Here is an 18,286-nt window from a genome sequence, read left to right on the forward strand (position 1 = left end):
AGTTCAGCTGAGCGCTCGGCCGGTTCGGAGTGGAACGTCATTCGAAACACGCTCGCTCGCCCCCCACTCGCTCAGGGAGTGAGGGTCTCCCGGCGAGTGGGTGACCGATTCCCTGATTCGTTCGCAGATTCGTTTCGACCCAAATATTCGAATCGTTCGCGAACGTCCCCGCAACTAACGCGGAGCCGGCAGCAGCCGTCTTCTCCGGAGTACCGCACTGAAATAACGACGGCGGGTTAAAATAAACGTGGGCGCATGTGTCGTGGTAGCGGTGAAGGTGTTTTTCCCCGACTTGGCTTTTCGATTTGTCCATTTCCCCGTGTTCCGAACTGACAGCGACGGCGCGCCTTTTTGCAATTGGCGTTTCGCCCCTCCGCCTGTTTTTCCCGAGAGCCACTGCTCCACCTGGTCGGACTTAGCGGGGTTCCGAGTTCGCCGTGGGACGCGGTGGGCGTGCGTACGCGCGTCACTGTTCGTCGAAACTCCGCGGGCGCCGTTGTCAGGCCAGCAGCCGCCTATATAAGAGCGACAGGTGAAGAGTGCACCAACCACTGGGTCGAAAACACACACACACACACACACACACACACACACCTCTCGGCAGTAAAGTCAAATAGAGACATGCCGCTCCCTCCGCGTGGACGCCACCTGGTCCTCCTCTGCGTGCTGCTGGGGAGCGCGCAGGCGGTCAACAACGACGCCACGGAGGCGTTGGACGCGCCACTTGCGGACGGCGAGCCGGCTGGTCCAAGTCAAAACGGGTCGTTCAACCGAGCGCGAAACGGTGGGAGACGGTGGAGCGATGCTGAGCGCGGCGGTGAGTCACAATGCGTGAGAGAGCTGTCGGTAGTCAGTGAGCCACAGTGACGTCCATGAAGATGGATGACTAGATCGTGCAAAGAAAACCGGTCGGACAAACGGTCGTCGTCTCGATCCTCAATTGAGGTCAATGTAAATGTAAATGTATTTATTTCTGTTTTCCGCATAGTAGTTTATTGTGAATGCATTTGAATGTTGCAATCGAAGGTGAATCAACACCACCACTCAACGGTTTGACATTACAGTGATGCGCTGTTTATTTGCTGTCATGGAATTCCTCTTGTCCAGTGAAATGACTCGACCGGAAGTAATTGGGATTACATTTTACAATACACAGATTTATTTACACGATGGGGAATTAATAGGCATGCCCTATTAACACACATACGCCGACGTCAATTTGAGAAGGAGAGGACATATCCTCTCGCCCGGTTTGTTCCCTAACAATTACTCAGTTTAAGTTCAATTGGGTTGGATGTGTCTATTTGAAATGAAATGGCGTCTTGTGTTCATCCCAAGATGTGTGTTCACCCATTAAGGCCCAGAGCAGAGCCAAGTGGGCTGCAGGGAGCTGAGATCCACCAAATACATCTCTGACGGCCAGTGCACCAGCCTCAACCCCATCAAGGAGCTGGTGTGCGCCGGGGAGTGCCTCCCGGCGCACCTGCTGCCCAACTGGATCGGCGGCGGCAGCTACACAGGCCGCTACTGGAGCCGCAGGGAGGCCCAGGAGTGGCGCTGCGTCACCGACCGCACCCGGACCCAGCGGATCCGACTGCAGTGCCGCGACGGCAGCGCCAGGACTTACAAGATCACGGTCGTGACGTCCTGCAAGTGCAAGCGCTACTCCCGGCAGCAGAACGACTCGGTGCACAAGGCGGGGGCGCGGGTGCAGGAGCCGGCCGCCCCGGGCTCCAAGCGGAGGAAAGAGCAGAGGCGGATGGGAGTCCCCGAGGACTTGGTCGGGGAACAGTCCAACTAACTGACTCTACGTACCCTCACCTCATGTTTCCCCCTTACATCACAAACACACACACACACACACACACACACACACACACACACACACACACACACACACACACACACACAATAAAAATGCAAAGTACAGTTGAAACGGTTGAATCGGTTCCATTGCAGCCTGATGCCTGAGTACATACTTACAACTTTGAGGCAGAGAAATACACACTTAACCTAAAATCAGACCATTGTAATGAAAATCAAGCCGGGAGACGTGTCAGGTAGATGCAGATGTTTCCATTGTTAATTTGTGTAATAGCATAAGAAGTAATATACTTACATATATTTTATGGTGAATTAAATGTACATTATGTGATTGCGAGTGGTTTGTGGGCTACTTTCAATGTGAACATTTAAAGGGTGTAATTTATTTTTTTTTCAAAGGCAATGTTTTTATTCGTCATATTCTCTTATCTGGCTGTCCTTACCGAGATCCTAAATCCTTTTTTCTTTTTTTTTGGGCAACAATAAAGAATTGATGGTTCAAAGTGGGATGGTTTCTGCTTCTGTATCCAGGGACACCTCCTCTCGACTCGGGTGCTGCAGGGGCAGGGCAGACGGTTTTTCCAGCAAACAGGAACACGCTAACAAGAAGGAGCATTAGTCAGTGGTGAAACTCACCTTTCATCAGACACTCTATTCTGTTTTTATTGTGCAGGGATACCCTTACCTCCGGGGCTACAGCGGGGCCCGTTCCAGCGGCCTCGGCGACAAGTTAAGACACCTTTTTTGTATCGCATATCCTTTCATTTCAGCGCGGTGAAAGCTCGCCGACTTAAGCCGTGCGCTGAATGGAGTCACCTGCGCTTAAATGACGGCAGGATGTTTGACGTGTCCTCGCCGGCGGAAGAATCGAACTTGCGGCATTAACCACATTAATCTCCCTTTGTGCACTTATGGGCAAAGTCTAGTTATTTTCGCTCTCGGAAGAGACAGGGAAGTACGGAGCTGTTGTCTCTTTTAGACGACCTTTGAAGAGGATTGCGGCTTTTGTGTCCGACAAAGTGGAAGGCATCCGCAACTCAAATATTTGGAGGAAATGGGTTTGCACTCAAAGCTATTGAGCACAGGTAGGATAAGTTTCAGTCTGGTTCTACATCACCACCTCGAAAGGTATTACGTTGATGGAGACGACCTACACTGGAGCCTACCTCGCCTCAGGAGATGATGACAGCCTATGTGGGACCCTTGGGTCTACAATCAGCTGACTGTAACCTGCCCAACCTTTCAGGTGGGAGGGAATTTGACCTAAAATGAAAAAGAAGAAACCCAGGTCTGAAGCTGTGAGACAATGAAACTGTTCTAACCAGGTTCCTTGAAGAACCAGTTCAAGGAACCGTAGCTAGCAGCCACCCACCGCCAATACCATAGAGGTGTATGTGGTTATTTTGAAAATGTATACCATCCCCCATCAACCACAAAGTAAAATTAAAAGGAAGAGCCTGTATACTCTATGACGAACATGAAGAACCAGCCACGAAACAAAGTGGTTCTTGAGTCACTTGAGTTCTTTATGGTTCTTCCTGGAACCACGCAGCCTTTTAAAGAACCAGCCAAGAATCATTATTTAGCTGTTCTGACACTGCTTAACCTCCTGGCTTCTACGTGAGGTGGAGAGCTATGATTCGTGGGACAATCCCTGCCACGATAGCGGGCTTTGATCACCGGATGATACATCATCCCGGCTCCCAGACCTTCTGCCAAGCGAGAGGTTTGAAAGAGCCAAGCCACCTTAGGTGCAAATCCTCCCATTCATGAGACTTCCGTGATGTATGAGTTTGCAGCCTGCATGGGTCAATAAATAAAAAGAGAACATCTCGGCCGCATCAAAGGAGCAAGTCGAATCGGCAGGAAAATTCATCTTCGAAGGTGGAAGGTGGAAGATAGAGAATAAAACAAAGCACCATTCTGGGCAAAAAAAAAAAAGGCAACTGTGGTCTGGAAGCTCTGAGGACCCTTGGTAGGGTCCAGAAAGTCAGCAGGCGTGGAGACCGTGGGATAGCAGCCCTGTTAATGAAAGCTTTTGTAGGGAAGAGTTTCATGCAGACACACCTGGTTCTCATTTGACTAGAACGTTACTGGAGGACGTCCTCATGGCCACCACTCGGAAGGCTTTACCCACACAAAGAGCGCCGTTGTGTCTTGCGGTCGGAGACGTTCTCCTCCTCTGTCCATTGGTCCCGATGGACTTCGGAATATGACTCAGTCAAAACCAGGTTCAAGCTTTTCCGCTGACCTTCATCTTGGGTCATGTAGTGGTATCTGTAGTTCAAATGAAGCAAGACAAGTGACGGTGCTAGGAGGCCACAGATCTCTTTTATTGTCAAGGTCATTTTGATAAACGTAATTGGACAGTCACGTACTAGTTGACTTCAACTTCATGGAGCCTTTTTACGGTGAGAAGTGAATTAACCCCTGCACAACGAAAAATTCGTTTTTAAGATTCCTATCACATACTCAAAAGGTCCCTAGAATTAGAAAGCCTTTTTTGGAAAAGAGACCTCCGGTACATATCAAAACAAGGTACACTTGTATGTTTCCTCCTTCTGCTTTGTCTGTGAGAAGAAGGTGCTTTTGTCTCAATTGAAGAATAAAAGAAAGCAATAATTTCCCAATTATGAACTAATTGTTGCCTAGATTCAGCTCTACTCAACACAGAATTGGACTAAGGACATGAAATTACTTATTTTCTGTAGATGACAATCTATTTTTTGACATATGGTTCACAATTACCACAACGGATATGATTCTGTAAGACTACTCTTTTATGATGGAATGGTCATTTTTGCTGCTAATTTTGAAATTAGCTTACATAAAACAATATATACAATGTATACATACAAATTTTATTAAACTTTTTCTTTGAAACTCTAGCTCTTGAAATGTCATTTCACTGAAGCCGGACGTGCCGGACGTCATTAAACGATAAGAAGCTATTTTTTGTAGAGCAGTGAGTAATGAATAATGACACAGAAAAGCACCTGGCAGTGATTTTAATGAAAAATCACTGCCCTGTGCCTAATGTATAGTGTCTTTTTGGCTCTCAACCGTACAGTAACTCCTCAATGAAAATAAGACCATGTGAATGAACAGCGCTGTCAGAGCAGAGTGTACGACTCTCATTCTAAAATCATGCAGAGCCTTTCTCCTTTCTGACACAGAACAATGTACAGATGTAATCTTGTCAGCAATAAGTTATTTATAAGTTTTAATAAAATTCTATAATGTATGGGTTTTAGGTCGTAAAATTTATTTTCTAGCAAATGTGACTTTTCTTGAGGTTTCGGGCTGAAGCTGTGTGGCTTGTCTTGCCAGCATTGTAGGGAAAATGCATTAAATAGAGGAAGTGAACAGTCCTGGAGTGGCCGAAAAGACCTGATGAGGCTGTTTTCTGGGAATACCTGATTCCTCTAAATGCAGCACTGAAGTTTGATTGAAAATGGACTGTATACACTAGTATCGTAATATAGTATGAAATGCACTAATTGTAGCTCAACACCGTGGATTGAAGTCATTGTAAGTGTCTTGTTTTTTAGAAGTTTCCCCTTAATAGTCATACAGTGAATAAAGTACTTTATGACTTTACCCTGAATGTAGAGCACAGTCAGGAGTTTTTTGAGAGAGGTATTAGTGAGACATGCTGACACGCTGAGATCTTTTAAAGTCTGGTGGTGGAGCAGAGCGGTTGTTGACCCTCGGCAGGCTCTGGGTGTTGGGTGGTCTCATGTTTCCAGTCGCTCTTGAGCTGCTGGCACTGGTGCAGGTGTTTGAGACACGCTGGCTCATCAGCTGGTGAAGACAGACGGTGTCACGCCACTTTGTTGTCAGAGACCTCCAGGGAGCCTCCCTTCCTTCCTCCCTCCCTCCGTCCGTCCGTCCGGCTGTCCCTGCGACTTGTGCTCCTATGACCTCACTACTGGAGCATCACCCAAGTGGTCAAGGTTAGGCAAGGCCTAATCTTGTTCATCTATTGGTGTGTTAGGTAACACACCAATAGATGAAGGAAATTAAGAAAGCAGGACATATATTCATATTTATGAAGTATATGCATCTATATTTATATTTTATACCTATAGCCATAGTAGCCAGTGGTCACCATAATGCCACTTAACTCACTTTACTCATCCTGTGCATATAATCGCTTTTTGTAGATTCTGTATATCTGGCAGATTTTGCACATTGGATATTCATCTTTTCTTCTTCACTAGTACATACCGATTAAAAAAACAGTATGAGACTTTTTCGGACATTTTAATGGCACATTTTAACAAAAAGATTAAACTGCCCATGCATGCCTGTTCAAAATGGCACAGTTTAAAAAGGACAACTTTGCAATAAAAATTAAGCACCAAATGTGAAAATATAGGAATATTAGAACTTCAGGAGGATCGGTCGAGTCCAGGTTTCTGCCCTGCCCTTCATCTGATATGTTGGCAATGCGTCAGTGTTGCTTGCCAGGCGTGCATCTGCTTCATAACATGCTTCACATATTGGATGATGATGTCACAAATCGCCCCAGCTGCACAGAGCGGCTCACTGATTGCTTGTTTATTTGAAGTTTATTGATATAACACCTGTCGCGTGTCCAAATCGCGCAGAATTCCACACTGCACGCCCTTGGGTCCCCAGCAATGCACCTACCGAGTGTGAAGTCGATCGGATCAACAGTCATCGAGATAATCAAAGGACATACAGTTCATACAACATGCATGCATACAGACAGACAGACAGACAGACAGACAGACGGACAGATTCCTAGAATTGGAGAAGATATGCCAATTGTCTGTTCAGCAATCTTCACCATGACCTCAGTACCAGAAGGTTTCATCCTTGGAGCAGTCCAGCCTTCTCTCCATAGTCCCCATCAGTGCAAAATCTCCCTTCACCTTCCAGGCAAAGTTAACATTGCTAAAGGTTTCATTGTTTTATTGCCATTTTCTATCTGCTGGCACTATTTTCATTGCTGCTCTAAAGTGCTGTTCAGGCCCGTGCAGAGACGGTAGGAATGGCAGGTGCTCAAAAAAGAAAAGAACAAATTGCGCAACTCCCAAACTGTGTGGCACTATCGTTTGCTGTCTATTTACTAGACATCGGAAAGGCCACAAATATTTGGACAGGACTTGCCGAAAACAGAATCCGATAGTTTCGGTAAGCTAACCTCACAAGTGTCACAACACAATGCTGTCGTACAAATATGAGCAAGATGTCAGTGCAGAATGAGTTTTTGCACTGATGCATTTGGGAATGATCTACGCACTGCGCGAGGGGTGAGTTTAAAACAGAGAATAACTTAAAAAAAAAACAACCAAACTATTCCTTTTTAGAGCCTCCAACAAATAAATTCTGTTTTCCTTCGGCCATTTCAATGCAGCTGTGTCTTCACTTCAGGTGCACTAAGAAAGTCATCACAAATCAAATTCTTCAGAACCACTAGCGGCTGGTGATGACACAGCTATACTTTGTCTATGACATCACACATTAAGGGATACCCGGTTTCCTCTCCACGAGTCTCTCCCATTGTAGCGGACACATGATCTTTGAAGAGGGCCGAGCGTAGAAAGCTTGGCTGTTGTTTCCACACGGCGTATTGGATGACCAACTCCGAGTGCCCCTCCACCACTTGATATCCTTGTCGCTTTTATGATCTCATGCCTTCAAGACCCACTTTTGTTGAGACAACTTCTTAAAACACGGCCGACACAGACAACCTGATGTATTTCTCAAGAACGTGTTGCGCATCCGCTCGTGAAATTGATGGAAGGCTTTAGGTTTGACATTTTCTTTTTTAAATAAAATCATCCAACAAGACGGACCTTGGCTCAGGTTCTACTTTGGACAAAAAGACAAAAAACAAACAGATTGTATATCACAGTGGTGTTGCAGTGGTGGTCAAAGAGATGAACAGCATGGGAAAAAATGTTCCATGTGTGGACATTAAATTGAAGATAGTAACTTAATTTTTAATTGCATTGACGTGGTTATTTCTGAAAATTGACATTCAAGGAATTTAATAGAAGCGTTTAAATAAGAACTTGAAATAAGAGTTGAATGGGCATATTGGACATACAGCCCATCAAATTCACCAATAGCTACATTTGGAAAATTATTTATTTTTGATTGCATTGTGTATTTACAGCAAAACATCAATGTTCGATTCGAGACAGGGCCATTTAAGTCAATCAAAGCCATTGCAGAATTTCTTTTTCAATTCATTGTCGTATTTCTTCTACAGCGTTCTCCTATCATCCACTACAGTCAAATATTTTGGGACATAAATACATACATGAAAAGCCTTGAAAAACCTTATTTCCAAGGATAGGAAAGAAGGTGATTCGAGGTGAAAACCAGGTTTTGGTGCTATCTTGGCCCCGAAGAGAGTGAATACAACTCTATGTGAATATGAGCTTAAGGGGACACCTAGTGGTCATCTGTGGAATCGCAGCTACGATGCCCTTCACAATCAGTCAATCAATCAATCAATCAATCAATCAAATTAAAAAAAATTATTAATGTATCAAATATATATATGATTTATATGTTATTATGTGTGAATATTATAAATGATTATAATACATGAATAATATATTTATAATTTTCAGCCAGGGCACCTCCTCGCCGAGAGGATTCAATATTAACTTTAATATATTGAAGAATCCAGCGGGTGTAGGCAACTGTCCAGCTCATAATGTAGGCTCTGTGTGTGTTACTGGTTAAAGTCACTTTAAAAGAACAGAATAACAGAATGACAGATTGACAGAATGACAGCATAGGATCTAGAATGACCTGGAAAAAAAATACATATAAACATTTATAATAATAATAATAATAATAATAATAATAATAATAATATTATTAATAAAGAGATTGATCGATGGGAAAGCTGTAGAGCATAAAAACAGAAGGCTGCTTTGCCAGCTTTAGTATTAACTCTTGGAATGTGTAACAGGCCAGTGCCAGAGGAACGACTGGCTCATAGCTGACAAGTATGTTGGAAATATTATTTGGTGCCAGGCCAGCGAGAGCTTTCTAAACCATCATAGATATTATTAGTGGATAAGTAATAGTGTAATTGTTTGTGAACTATCTTTTCAAGAATTTTACTGAGAAATGGAAGGTTATTATAGCGTTAGTGTGGTCAATCTTTTTCAAACAAACCCGGTACCAAGCAGAGGTCACCATGGTTCAGAGAGAGAGAGTTTTAACCCTTGAAGAAAATAATATTGTTATTGCCCTAAAACAATTTGTTTAATATAAAGAATGAATAGATGGATAACAGCCAGTTGATGTGTGATGATCATCCTCTCTCCATAACGTGTGTAAGGAATAAATACTTGTACCGACTCTGAATCTGAATCAACACATCAATCCAGGATGTTGAGGCATCATTTCTCCCTGACCAGGCCACAACACACACTTTATTTACTTTTAATTGATGTTTTTTTCTATCATTGACTAACTGCTTTGTGTACCTTGCTGGGGAACACTTTCCATTGGTCATGTTTTGTAGGTTTGAATTGCTGGGGTCAATTTGAACCCAAACATAAGTCTGTTTATTTGAACATAATATCTGGGTTAATAACTGGGTTCACTGTGTTTCATCAGTAGCTCACAGGGTCTTCCAGTGCTTATTCACATTGTTTCATACATTCTCTGCTGGTCAAACATTATGACAGCCTATGGACTTTTAAAATATATTTCTAATGAACATACTTTGTATATTTGTTTTAAATCCGTGGGCTAACTTAAAATAAAATAAGATAAGCCTTTATTAATCCCCTGAAGGAAATTCAGGTGTCATAGCAGCAACACCAATGAGATACCCGAATTGTACACACTATGTATAGTATAAGTACATGAGTCCACGTGTAATTGCACCAGAGTCCATGCAGGATTCAGTAATTAACGGAGACTTCACAAGGAAAAAACAACATGAAGACCAACCTCCGCTGCTGACATGACTGACATGATCTTTCCTGTTGACCGTGGACTTCTATGGCAGATGCCATATTTTGTCTTCATCTAGGTACTCTTGCAGTGATTGCACTCAGGAAGGCTCAAGGCATGGTTGTAGTAGGCCAAACAAATGATGGCAATAAGCCTCCACACCAAAAAAAAAAAAATGCCAGTAAACATATACTGTATACACCGCTAGATTAAATTCACATTATGGTGCTTGTGCAAATGTGCTATATTCTGCCTTTTTTAATGGTGGAGTTGTAAAGTCTGATCGGCAGGCAGAAAAGCTCCTCGGAGCACTGCGGTGGTAACATACTGTATGGATATGTGGTTAACAAAGTTTCCATCGTTTTTTCAATAGTTTTTTTCATTTTCCGAAAACACTCAAATCAGTTCGGTATGCATCTAGGAATTAGTGTACATGCTTCCGAGCTATTCACTTTCAAAATAAGAAAACCTTTTTTTTTATGTAAAAAAATACAAATTTCAGAGTTCAATAGCTTTGTAAATGGGTGGCTTTGCAACAGATTCGTTCCTAAAAGCTTATAGACCTACCTCGAGTGTTCTCAGTCACATGACAAGAAGTAGAAAATAAAATACAATTTTATAAAAATAAATATAAAGCTAAATCGAGTTTGATAATAAATGATCAACAAATTATTTGTATTTTTATTTTATTTAAAGTTATCTGTTTTGGTTTTTGTACATTACATAAACATAAAAAAAACGCTTGGCCAGGAGACAATTTTCACCTACAGTTTGGCATGCATGTCATGTCATGTAATGTATGTCAAAATACACATGAAAAAAAATTAATGAGTAGATAAATAAATAAAAATTAATAATAATTATATACAGTTTGAACAGTTATGAACCCAGTGGAACAGTTACCAGTGTCTCTGCCACATACCATAACTTTTGCTTAACTTGTTTATTTGAGTACAATTTTTAACATCTCTTTACATTTTACTTTATGTTCTGTACAAAAATTGTGTCAAAATTCCAAGTGCTTTGGGCCAAAAAAGCCTATATGTGACCCACCACAGATTTTAGGTTACTTTTGGTGCCGTTTGACTATTTTCCCCCCATCATTTGAAAATGGAGAATCAGAGCTTCAAAACAAGGTGTCACTCGTGTGAATCAACCAAATATTTTTAAAGCTATGGCTTGTTAATGACGAGGGTTCGGCAAACTGTTTCTGAGACGATCTGAGACATTCAGCCAGCTCCCAGAATGCAAATGATTGGGAGGACCAACAGAGCCACATGGCTACTTGCCACATGGCCACTTGACACCCTGCTGAATGGGGTCTTGACACCCTGCTGAATGGGGCAATCTCTGCATTGTTCTTGTGTGTATAGGGATTGTTGAACAGAGTCACCGACACACAACATCTTTGTTTATAAAAATACTTTTATTAAACAGTAAGAATAAGTTCAAGTTCAAGTTCAAGAGATTATTTGTCACATACATATACATGCGGTCATACATATATGTAGTGAAATGCCATGACACCCTGTGATTACGCACAATAAGCTCTAAAATTGCTAAAATGTGTGTAAGCAACACGAGGCGCTCGCGCAGGCGGCCGCAAGGGGTGGCGCCACAATCGCGATTCTTCAGTTGGTTTAGCACAGTGGTGATGCATTTTCAAAGTTGATACAGTGAATATACATGTTTTTTAAAAGTGCAATCATATAGGAGTTGTACAGTTTGTCAATAATATTAGTCTTTGCATATAAACCTCGGTCATTTAATATATAAATGTGCGCATGCCAAATATCTTCAAAATTCTTGGAGTTATTATGTGGGCTTACCTCAACCCTACCCCAGCTACACTCTGAAAGCCTGCTTGGGGCCTCTTTTCATTTTCTTTTCGCCCATGGCAGGTAAACTGGAGAATCTTGTCCATTGCTACTTGTTCATAATCTGCATCACCAATCTCAATGGACTTTGTCACGTCAACTTCCTCTGTTGAAAAAAAAAAAAAAAAAAAAAATAATATATATATATATATATACATATACACAGTTTAGATGTATATATATATATATATATATATACTGTATATATATATACTGTATATAATATGCAAATCTCCAATTATTGTGAAAAAACTAATTGAGGATATTGAGGAAGGGAAATTGGAGTGAGTGAAATAATGAGTTTTAGTATGAAATTGTTGTTGTGCAAAAAGGCTAAAGTGAAATATTTGTAATGACATGGAATGTTTTATTTAATTTCAATACAGAACATTTAATCATTAATTTATTTCATGATTTAATAAAACAATGAACACATGAATTTCATGAAGTATTTGATTGATTCAATTACATTTTGAGTCATTTGGTCCTCCATACAACACAGGCCAACTTGACAACGTGTTAATGTGATTTTCAGTGGATGGAGTGGTCTGACCTGGTAAGTAACCAACACTGAGTCATTGGGTTTAGTGGGCTCTTATGTGTGGTTAGGGTCACAGTCAAGTAAAACCCATGGAGACCAAATAGAAGAAAATAGGGAATGTGATTATTTCCCCTTGTCTGTAAAGAAGGAAAAAACCTCCTCAAATGGAAAACCAGTTGACATAACAGGTTCCCTCTCCACCAGATGTACTGCAGCCTACATTGTGAAACTCGTCAACACAATATCCCGTCAGAAGGATTTGCGATGTGTGAATGTCGGTGTGAGCTGAAGCTGTGGCGCGGCTGCTGACTGTCCCCTCCCGTCTGCTCAAGTTGCTTTTACGCTTAATTCTTATGTCATGTATTATTCGCAAACGATTTGTTTGGAGCAAACAAATGTTTTAAACGACTCGAGAGTTACGAGTCACTCCAGCAAAAGCTGTTTGTTTGCGACTCTGTAAGTGAAGGCAGACGTAGAGGCCTTCAACTGAGACTCCAATCTAGAATGAAAAGAGCTGGGAGTTATGAGTCGCAAATTTAACAAAACTTTTTTACTGAGTCTGTCGTAAAGAGCCGAATCTCCAAAAATAGACAAACCTTTCATGGTTCATGACAAGGTTCAATACATGCATATTCCTGAATTGCTGACTGGTTGCTGACACAATAGCGTACAATGGCCTTTTTCAATAACCAATAAAGGTTTTTCCATTTTATTTAAAATTATGAACAGTTTTTGTCTTCCAGCCAAGTCATCCTTTCAAACAATTTATTGAACTATTCATCCGCCGCAGAGAAATATTTCATCATGATTCATCAATATCCATCATTTCATCATTCATCAAGTTAGTGGGGTCCAACTCCGACGTTTTGTTGATTTGTACATCAGAGCCGGAGCTGGTTCCAGGGGAAACCGCGTGGAGCAAAACACCCCTGGCCGTTCGTGCGTCGCTAATAGGAGACATCTGGCTAATGTGTCATGTCAACTTTGCAGTTTTGCTACTGAATAAACGCTGGTTTGGGGCCGCAACGTTGGAAAGTTACAAGTGAGGTTCTCCTCTCGGAGAAAGACACGCGATCTTACCGACAAGCGGGGGGCGTGACAGCGACCAAGACTGGGGCCTGTAGTACTGTGATGATGTCATTTTCTGGTTTGTGGGCCCCGGCATTTTGGTGTTGGTATAGGGTACTGCCTGGCATGAGGTCTGCTCTAGCAGGCCGCTCTAATTAAAGACGATAAGGGGCTCCTGGGGTCGCGCGGAGCTCCCACCAGATCGTCTCCACGAGAATGTCTCCAGGAAAAGCCGACCACAAAAGTCGGAGAGAGAGGCCGGCCTGCGGGGGAGTGGGTGAACGGCGAACGACGAGAGAGCGGGGGAGACAGGGGCAGATAGACAGATTAGATAGCAGACGGAGGAGAGGCGTGAGGGGTGTCTACGGAATCTCTAAACATCGGGGGCTTAAGGCGCCAGTACCCTTACGAACTGACAGAATTGAAGTTTAGAGCAAAAAAAAAAAAGGCAAGAAACAGCCAAAACACACAGAGTTTGGAGTTTTGTAGGAAGGAACTATTCACCAGTTTGCCAACAGTTTGAAATTGGACTATTTTGAAAACACGTCATTCAAGAAATATATCATAAGAAATCAATAGATGGAATAAATAAGATAATAATTATATTTCCTATAATGGACCATGACAGTGACGACATTATTTTGCCTGACCTGGCACCCCAAGTCTGGTCTGGTCTCTGTTCTGCAAAGTAGGCAGACCATAGATGCAAATACAATAACTGTACTGTAAAGAAAAAAAAGAAACTAAAGTATAACTTGGCATAGTTCTCCAAATAATGATTTCAGGTAGATAAAGAGAGTATTGAGTCAAATATGTGTTCCGATTATTTATATACTTACATGTAAATATTTCTTTAAATTCAGTTGGTATAAACTTGCATATTCTGCTCTCTCTCTCTCTCTGTCTCTCTCTCTATCTCTTATTTTCTCCTGGTGTAGTGCACATTGGCTTTGGTTCAGTTTGGCTGAGAAACAGCATTACTGATTGAATTAATAATCAATACCTCGAGGCTCCACCCCCTGTCTTTGGAGGATAACTTTATTAATTTACATTATATATTTTTATAATATATATTCACCCACCAAAAGAAGGATCGCCAATAGTTAAGCAGGGAACACACTGGTTATTGACAAAAAAATTAATTCAATATCGTAGGAGGTTACAGAGCAGTGTGTGTGTGTGTGTCAGAATGCTTGCTTGTCATTGAAGTTGTTAGTGTATACTCGTGCATGTGTATAGTGCATGGGCATAAATGTGAAAATCTATGTGTACAGCAATGTTTTCCACTGTGTGAGAGTTCGCCCATTTGTGCTGTGAAAATGTTGAAATTCCAATTAAAATAAATAAATAATGGAATTGAGCTCTTGTGTTGCTAGATCAAATTTGCAAGGCTGTACTAACTGATCAGTTCCAGCCAGAATAGCAACTCTTGTGTTCATTCAGAACAGAGATTTTTCATTGTAAAAAATATTTATAAACACCGCACACTATATACTATAAACGCATCTTGTGATTAGTAGAACGTTTTATGTTGGGACTATGTAAAAAAAAAGCCATGAACCAGTTTAGGATAGTGTTGTAAAATGTGACATTCATGAACCGGTTAACATTAGATAGGGCTTGATAGAAACTTCTTCCACAGCTCATTGGCACAGATAATAGCCTTCGGGGCGCTCGTGTAAACACACCCTGCCGCAGGCCGGCCGGGAATGGCGGACCGCATCTCCCAACACGCTTTGGGGAACTAAAAATATGAGCCGCTTCCTGATTACAGAACAGAACAGAACAGCGTGGCCGAAGTGCCATGGTGATTAGTGAGACCTTGAGCCGTTGTTTGCTAAATACCGATTCAAAACGCCCGTCTGTAATTAAGAGTGCTTTTGGAGATGGACGAGGCTTTTTCATGTTTTGCTGGTGTAGATCCTCTCGCTCCGTGGATCACTCAGGAAGATTGTGGTACGGTGAAAATAAACAAAACACAGCCCATATATTATTGTGACAGTGATTCCCCCTGCAGTGTGCGGCTACATCAACAGAGGGCGCTGTGCCCATTCAGTACTATGATTGTGGTCCAGAGGACACTACCTGGCAGGTTAGTTTTTGGGTTTTTTTTTGTTGAAAAATAAACAACTTATAAAATCGCCTGGAGAAATATGAACATCCCAGCTGTGAAGGTAGGGATGAATCTTTTGAGGGACAGTATTTTTTGGATGCTCTTTTTCTCGATTAAAATGTATGCGCCAAAATAAGGTGGTAAATACTCAGCCGCACTTGACAGATGCAATTGCTTATTTATTTTTGTGAGAATATTTTTTCCCAGTGATGAAAAAAAAAGCATTGGTAGAATGAAATAATTCCTCCGGAGGTGACACGGAGGCCATTGCACCAGAATAAATGTAAGCATTTTGGGAAAGCTTGCATTAGAAAAGTGAAGTAAGAGACCTCTCTGGACCTTGAAGGTTGTCAATGAAGATGTGAACTGAGCTGAAGGTTACTTTTGGTGAACCCGCTGTAGTTAAAGTTTCCCAGTCGTGTGACGCTTGACCGTGCAAAAGTCTCCTCCTGTCTTTGAAAATAACATTCAACATTCTGGGAGGCTTGTTTGTCCGCTATTTAAGTCTCAGTCTCTGAACTGTCTGCAGTCGTTGTCTTTGATTCAGCACCTCAGTGCGCGCTGAGCGGCTCACGGCCACATGGACATTTACTGTCGCTTCACTTTATCGCGGAGGAGCAGGCACTCGATGAAAGCATTTACCTCATCGAGTCTCGACAGCCCCCGGAGCTCGACAGTAAATGCACCTGCGAGGGGAGATACGAGATGAGCCGGCATTGGTTTGGCGCTGCTTTTGGATGGATGACATTTCAAGGCTTATTACAGAAACAAGCAGTACAGTGCAGCAAAGCGCGACTTAACAAATTATGTATACTGTATGTGTGTATATGTGTGTGTATATACACATTTACATATACAGTTTACACATATATGTACATATACATATATACACATATACGCATGCATATATACACATACATATACACACATATACATATGCATATATACACACACACACATATACACATATACACACATATATATACATATGTACACATATATTCATACAGGCACTCGATTAAGGCAAATATACACATATACAGTACATGTACAAATATACACATTTACACATATACATATATACACATATACAGATACAAACATATCAAAATATACACATATGAATACATGTATATACACATACTGTACATATATACACATGAACATAAGATTGACTAACAAAGGCAGGATACAGGAAGGCCGACTGTGATATACTGTAGAGTGAAAAGAAAAAAGCCTGCTCATAAAACAAACAAAAAAACCCATTCAAATAAACAAATAAGCAGCCTCCTCAGCCACCCACTAATGATAGAGTGGTAAATAAATCTACGGAAAGTTGTCACTCACCGGGGAGCAGTGAAATTAGTGTGGGGTGTTAGTTAGGGAGGTGTGGGGACTCAGAGTGGGGGCTCTCTCTCTCTCCCCGCCGTGGGCTCACGTCCGGACCAGCCCCGACTAAAATGAAACCACATGCGGAGTTAGTAGGCGCTGAGGGATTGCTTTACAGAGCGACTAATTATTCTAATTTGTTAGGTAAACAGAGTTTATTTTTCTTTTTTGTTCCTCCCCCTCCACACACACACACACACACACACACACACACACACACACACACACACACACACACACGCACACACACACCACTCCCTGACACCTACGGCACCGTAGCTGTGTTTTTCCTTTGCCTCGTCTGACTGTCAAAGCGATTCGCCAACAAAATGATTTTTAATTTCCTCCCTCGTCCACCGCTGTCGCCTCCAGGTTAGGAGCAGGCCGCAGAAAGTATCGATACTTCCGGCCGTGGGGCCGACCAGAGTGGTTTTTTAAAAGTTTACCAAGCAAAAGAGAAGAGATGTCGGAGTGTGGAGGAGGAGGGCGGAAAGGAATTGGTGGCATTTTCAGTTTCAGTAAAGCCCAAATTTGAATGGACAGGAAGAGCGGTGATTCAATCGGAAAACTTTTATCCTGTTTGACTATTATTATAAACACTTTTGCCACGATTACATGATTGCTCTCAGCCAGAAATCTCTTGGTGATGGCAAAATACTATTAATAGTAATATTATTTTTTGGTCATTCTTTTCTACCATGCTGAAGTGAAATAACTTCAGATTCTTCAAATTTTGCCTATACATTTTCAACAAATTTCTCATGAATCTAAAAGTACGAGATACACTCCAGTGTCAAGTGAAATAATAGGAAATTATGCTTTTCTGCTGATCTATCATGCTTTTCCGTCAGTAAAGCGATTCTAGTTCGGTCTTGCTTTTTCAATTGCATGTTTTGATCTGCTTTAGTTTAGTTCTAGAAAAGGCAACAGCATAGTTGCAGTTCATAGTTTGTAACTAAGGATTTGCAAAGAAAACCATGTGGTGATATAACAGGATATGTCATTCATGTCAATTATATTGCAGAGAAATTATTGTGTATGTATGACATCACAGATATTCATCGCGGGCAGCGCTTCACACTGTTAACTAACAGCTGATACGTATAAACATTACAGCCAAGCCAAGAAGCAGACAGATATCGTATCCAAAAAACCCTGCAGCTGAGCACAGTTCCGAGAAAGGAAGAGAGGGGGGGGGGGGGGGGGGGGTCGAATAGCCGTGCTCCAAAATAAATCCCCAACTTTGTTTCTGCGTCACGTCTCACGGATGAGCCAGTGACACAGCCTACATCTCCGATTTCATCCTGTAAATATGTATATAAATGTCTACATATACAGTATATTTATATATCAAACCCCCACCCAGCCACCCTGGTGCCTGCCTCCTCCCTACACCCTCCCCCCTCTCCCCTCTCCCCTCTCCCGTCTCACGCACAACTTCCCTGGAACTGCGCTCTCCTTTCCACACGGGTCCCGGGCTGGGCCGACCTCACTCTGTCATCCCAGATTCTCCAC

At 42.1% G+C, this 18,286-nt stretch overlaps 1 protein-coding gene across 1 annotated transcript; it reads left to right on the forward strand.

Moving 5' to 3' along the window:
- Nucleotides 1-621: 621 nt before the first annotated feature.
- On the forward strand, nucleotides 622-1,801 carry sostdc1b (sclerostin domain containing 1b; the record flags this gene model as incomplete). The annotated part of the gene is made up of 2 exons (XM_080023199.1): nucleotides 622-784; nucleotides 1,359-1,801. 2 exons carry the CDS (start codon nucleotides 622-624, stop codon nucleotides 1,799-1,801), a joined length of 606 nt encoding a protein of 201 aa, XP_079879325.1.
- Nucleotides 1,802-18,286: the final 16,485 nt, after the last annotated feature.

The sequence above is a fragment of the Zeus faber genome (assembly GCF_960531495.2).
Source record: "Zeus faber genome assembly, chromosome: 1".
Lineage (NCBI taxonomy): Eukaryota > Metazoa > Chordata > Actinopteri > Zeiformes > Zeidae > Zeus > Zeus faber.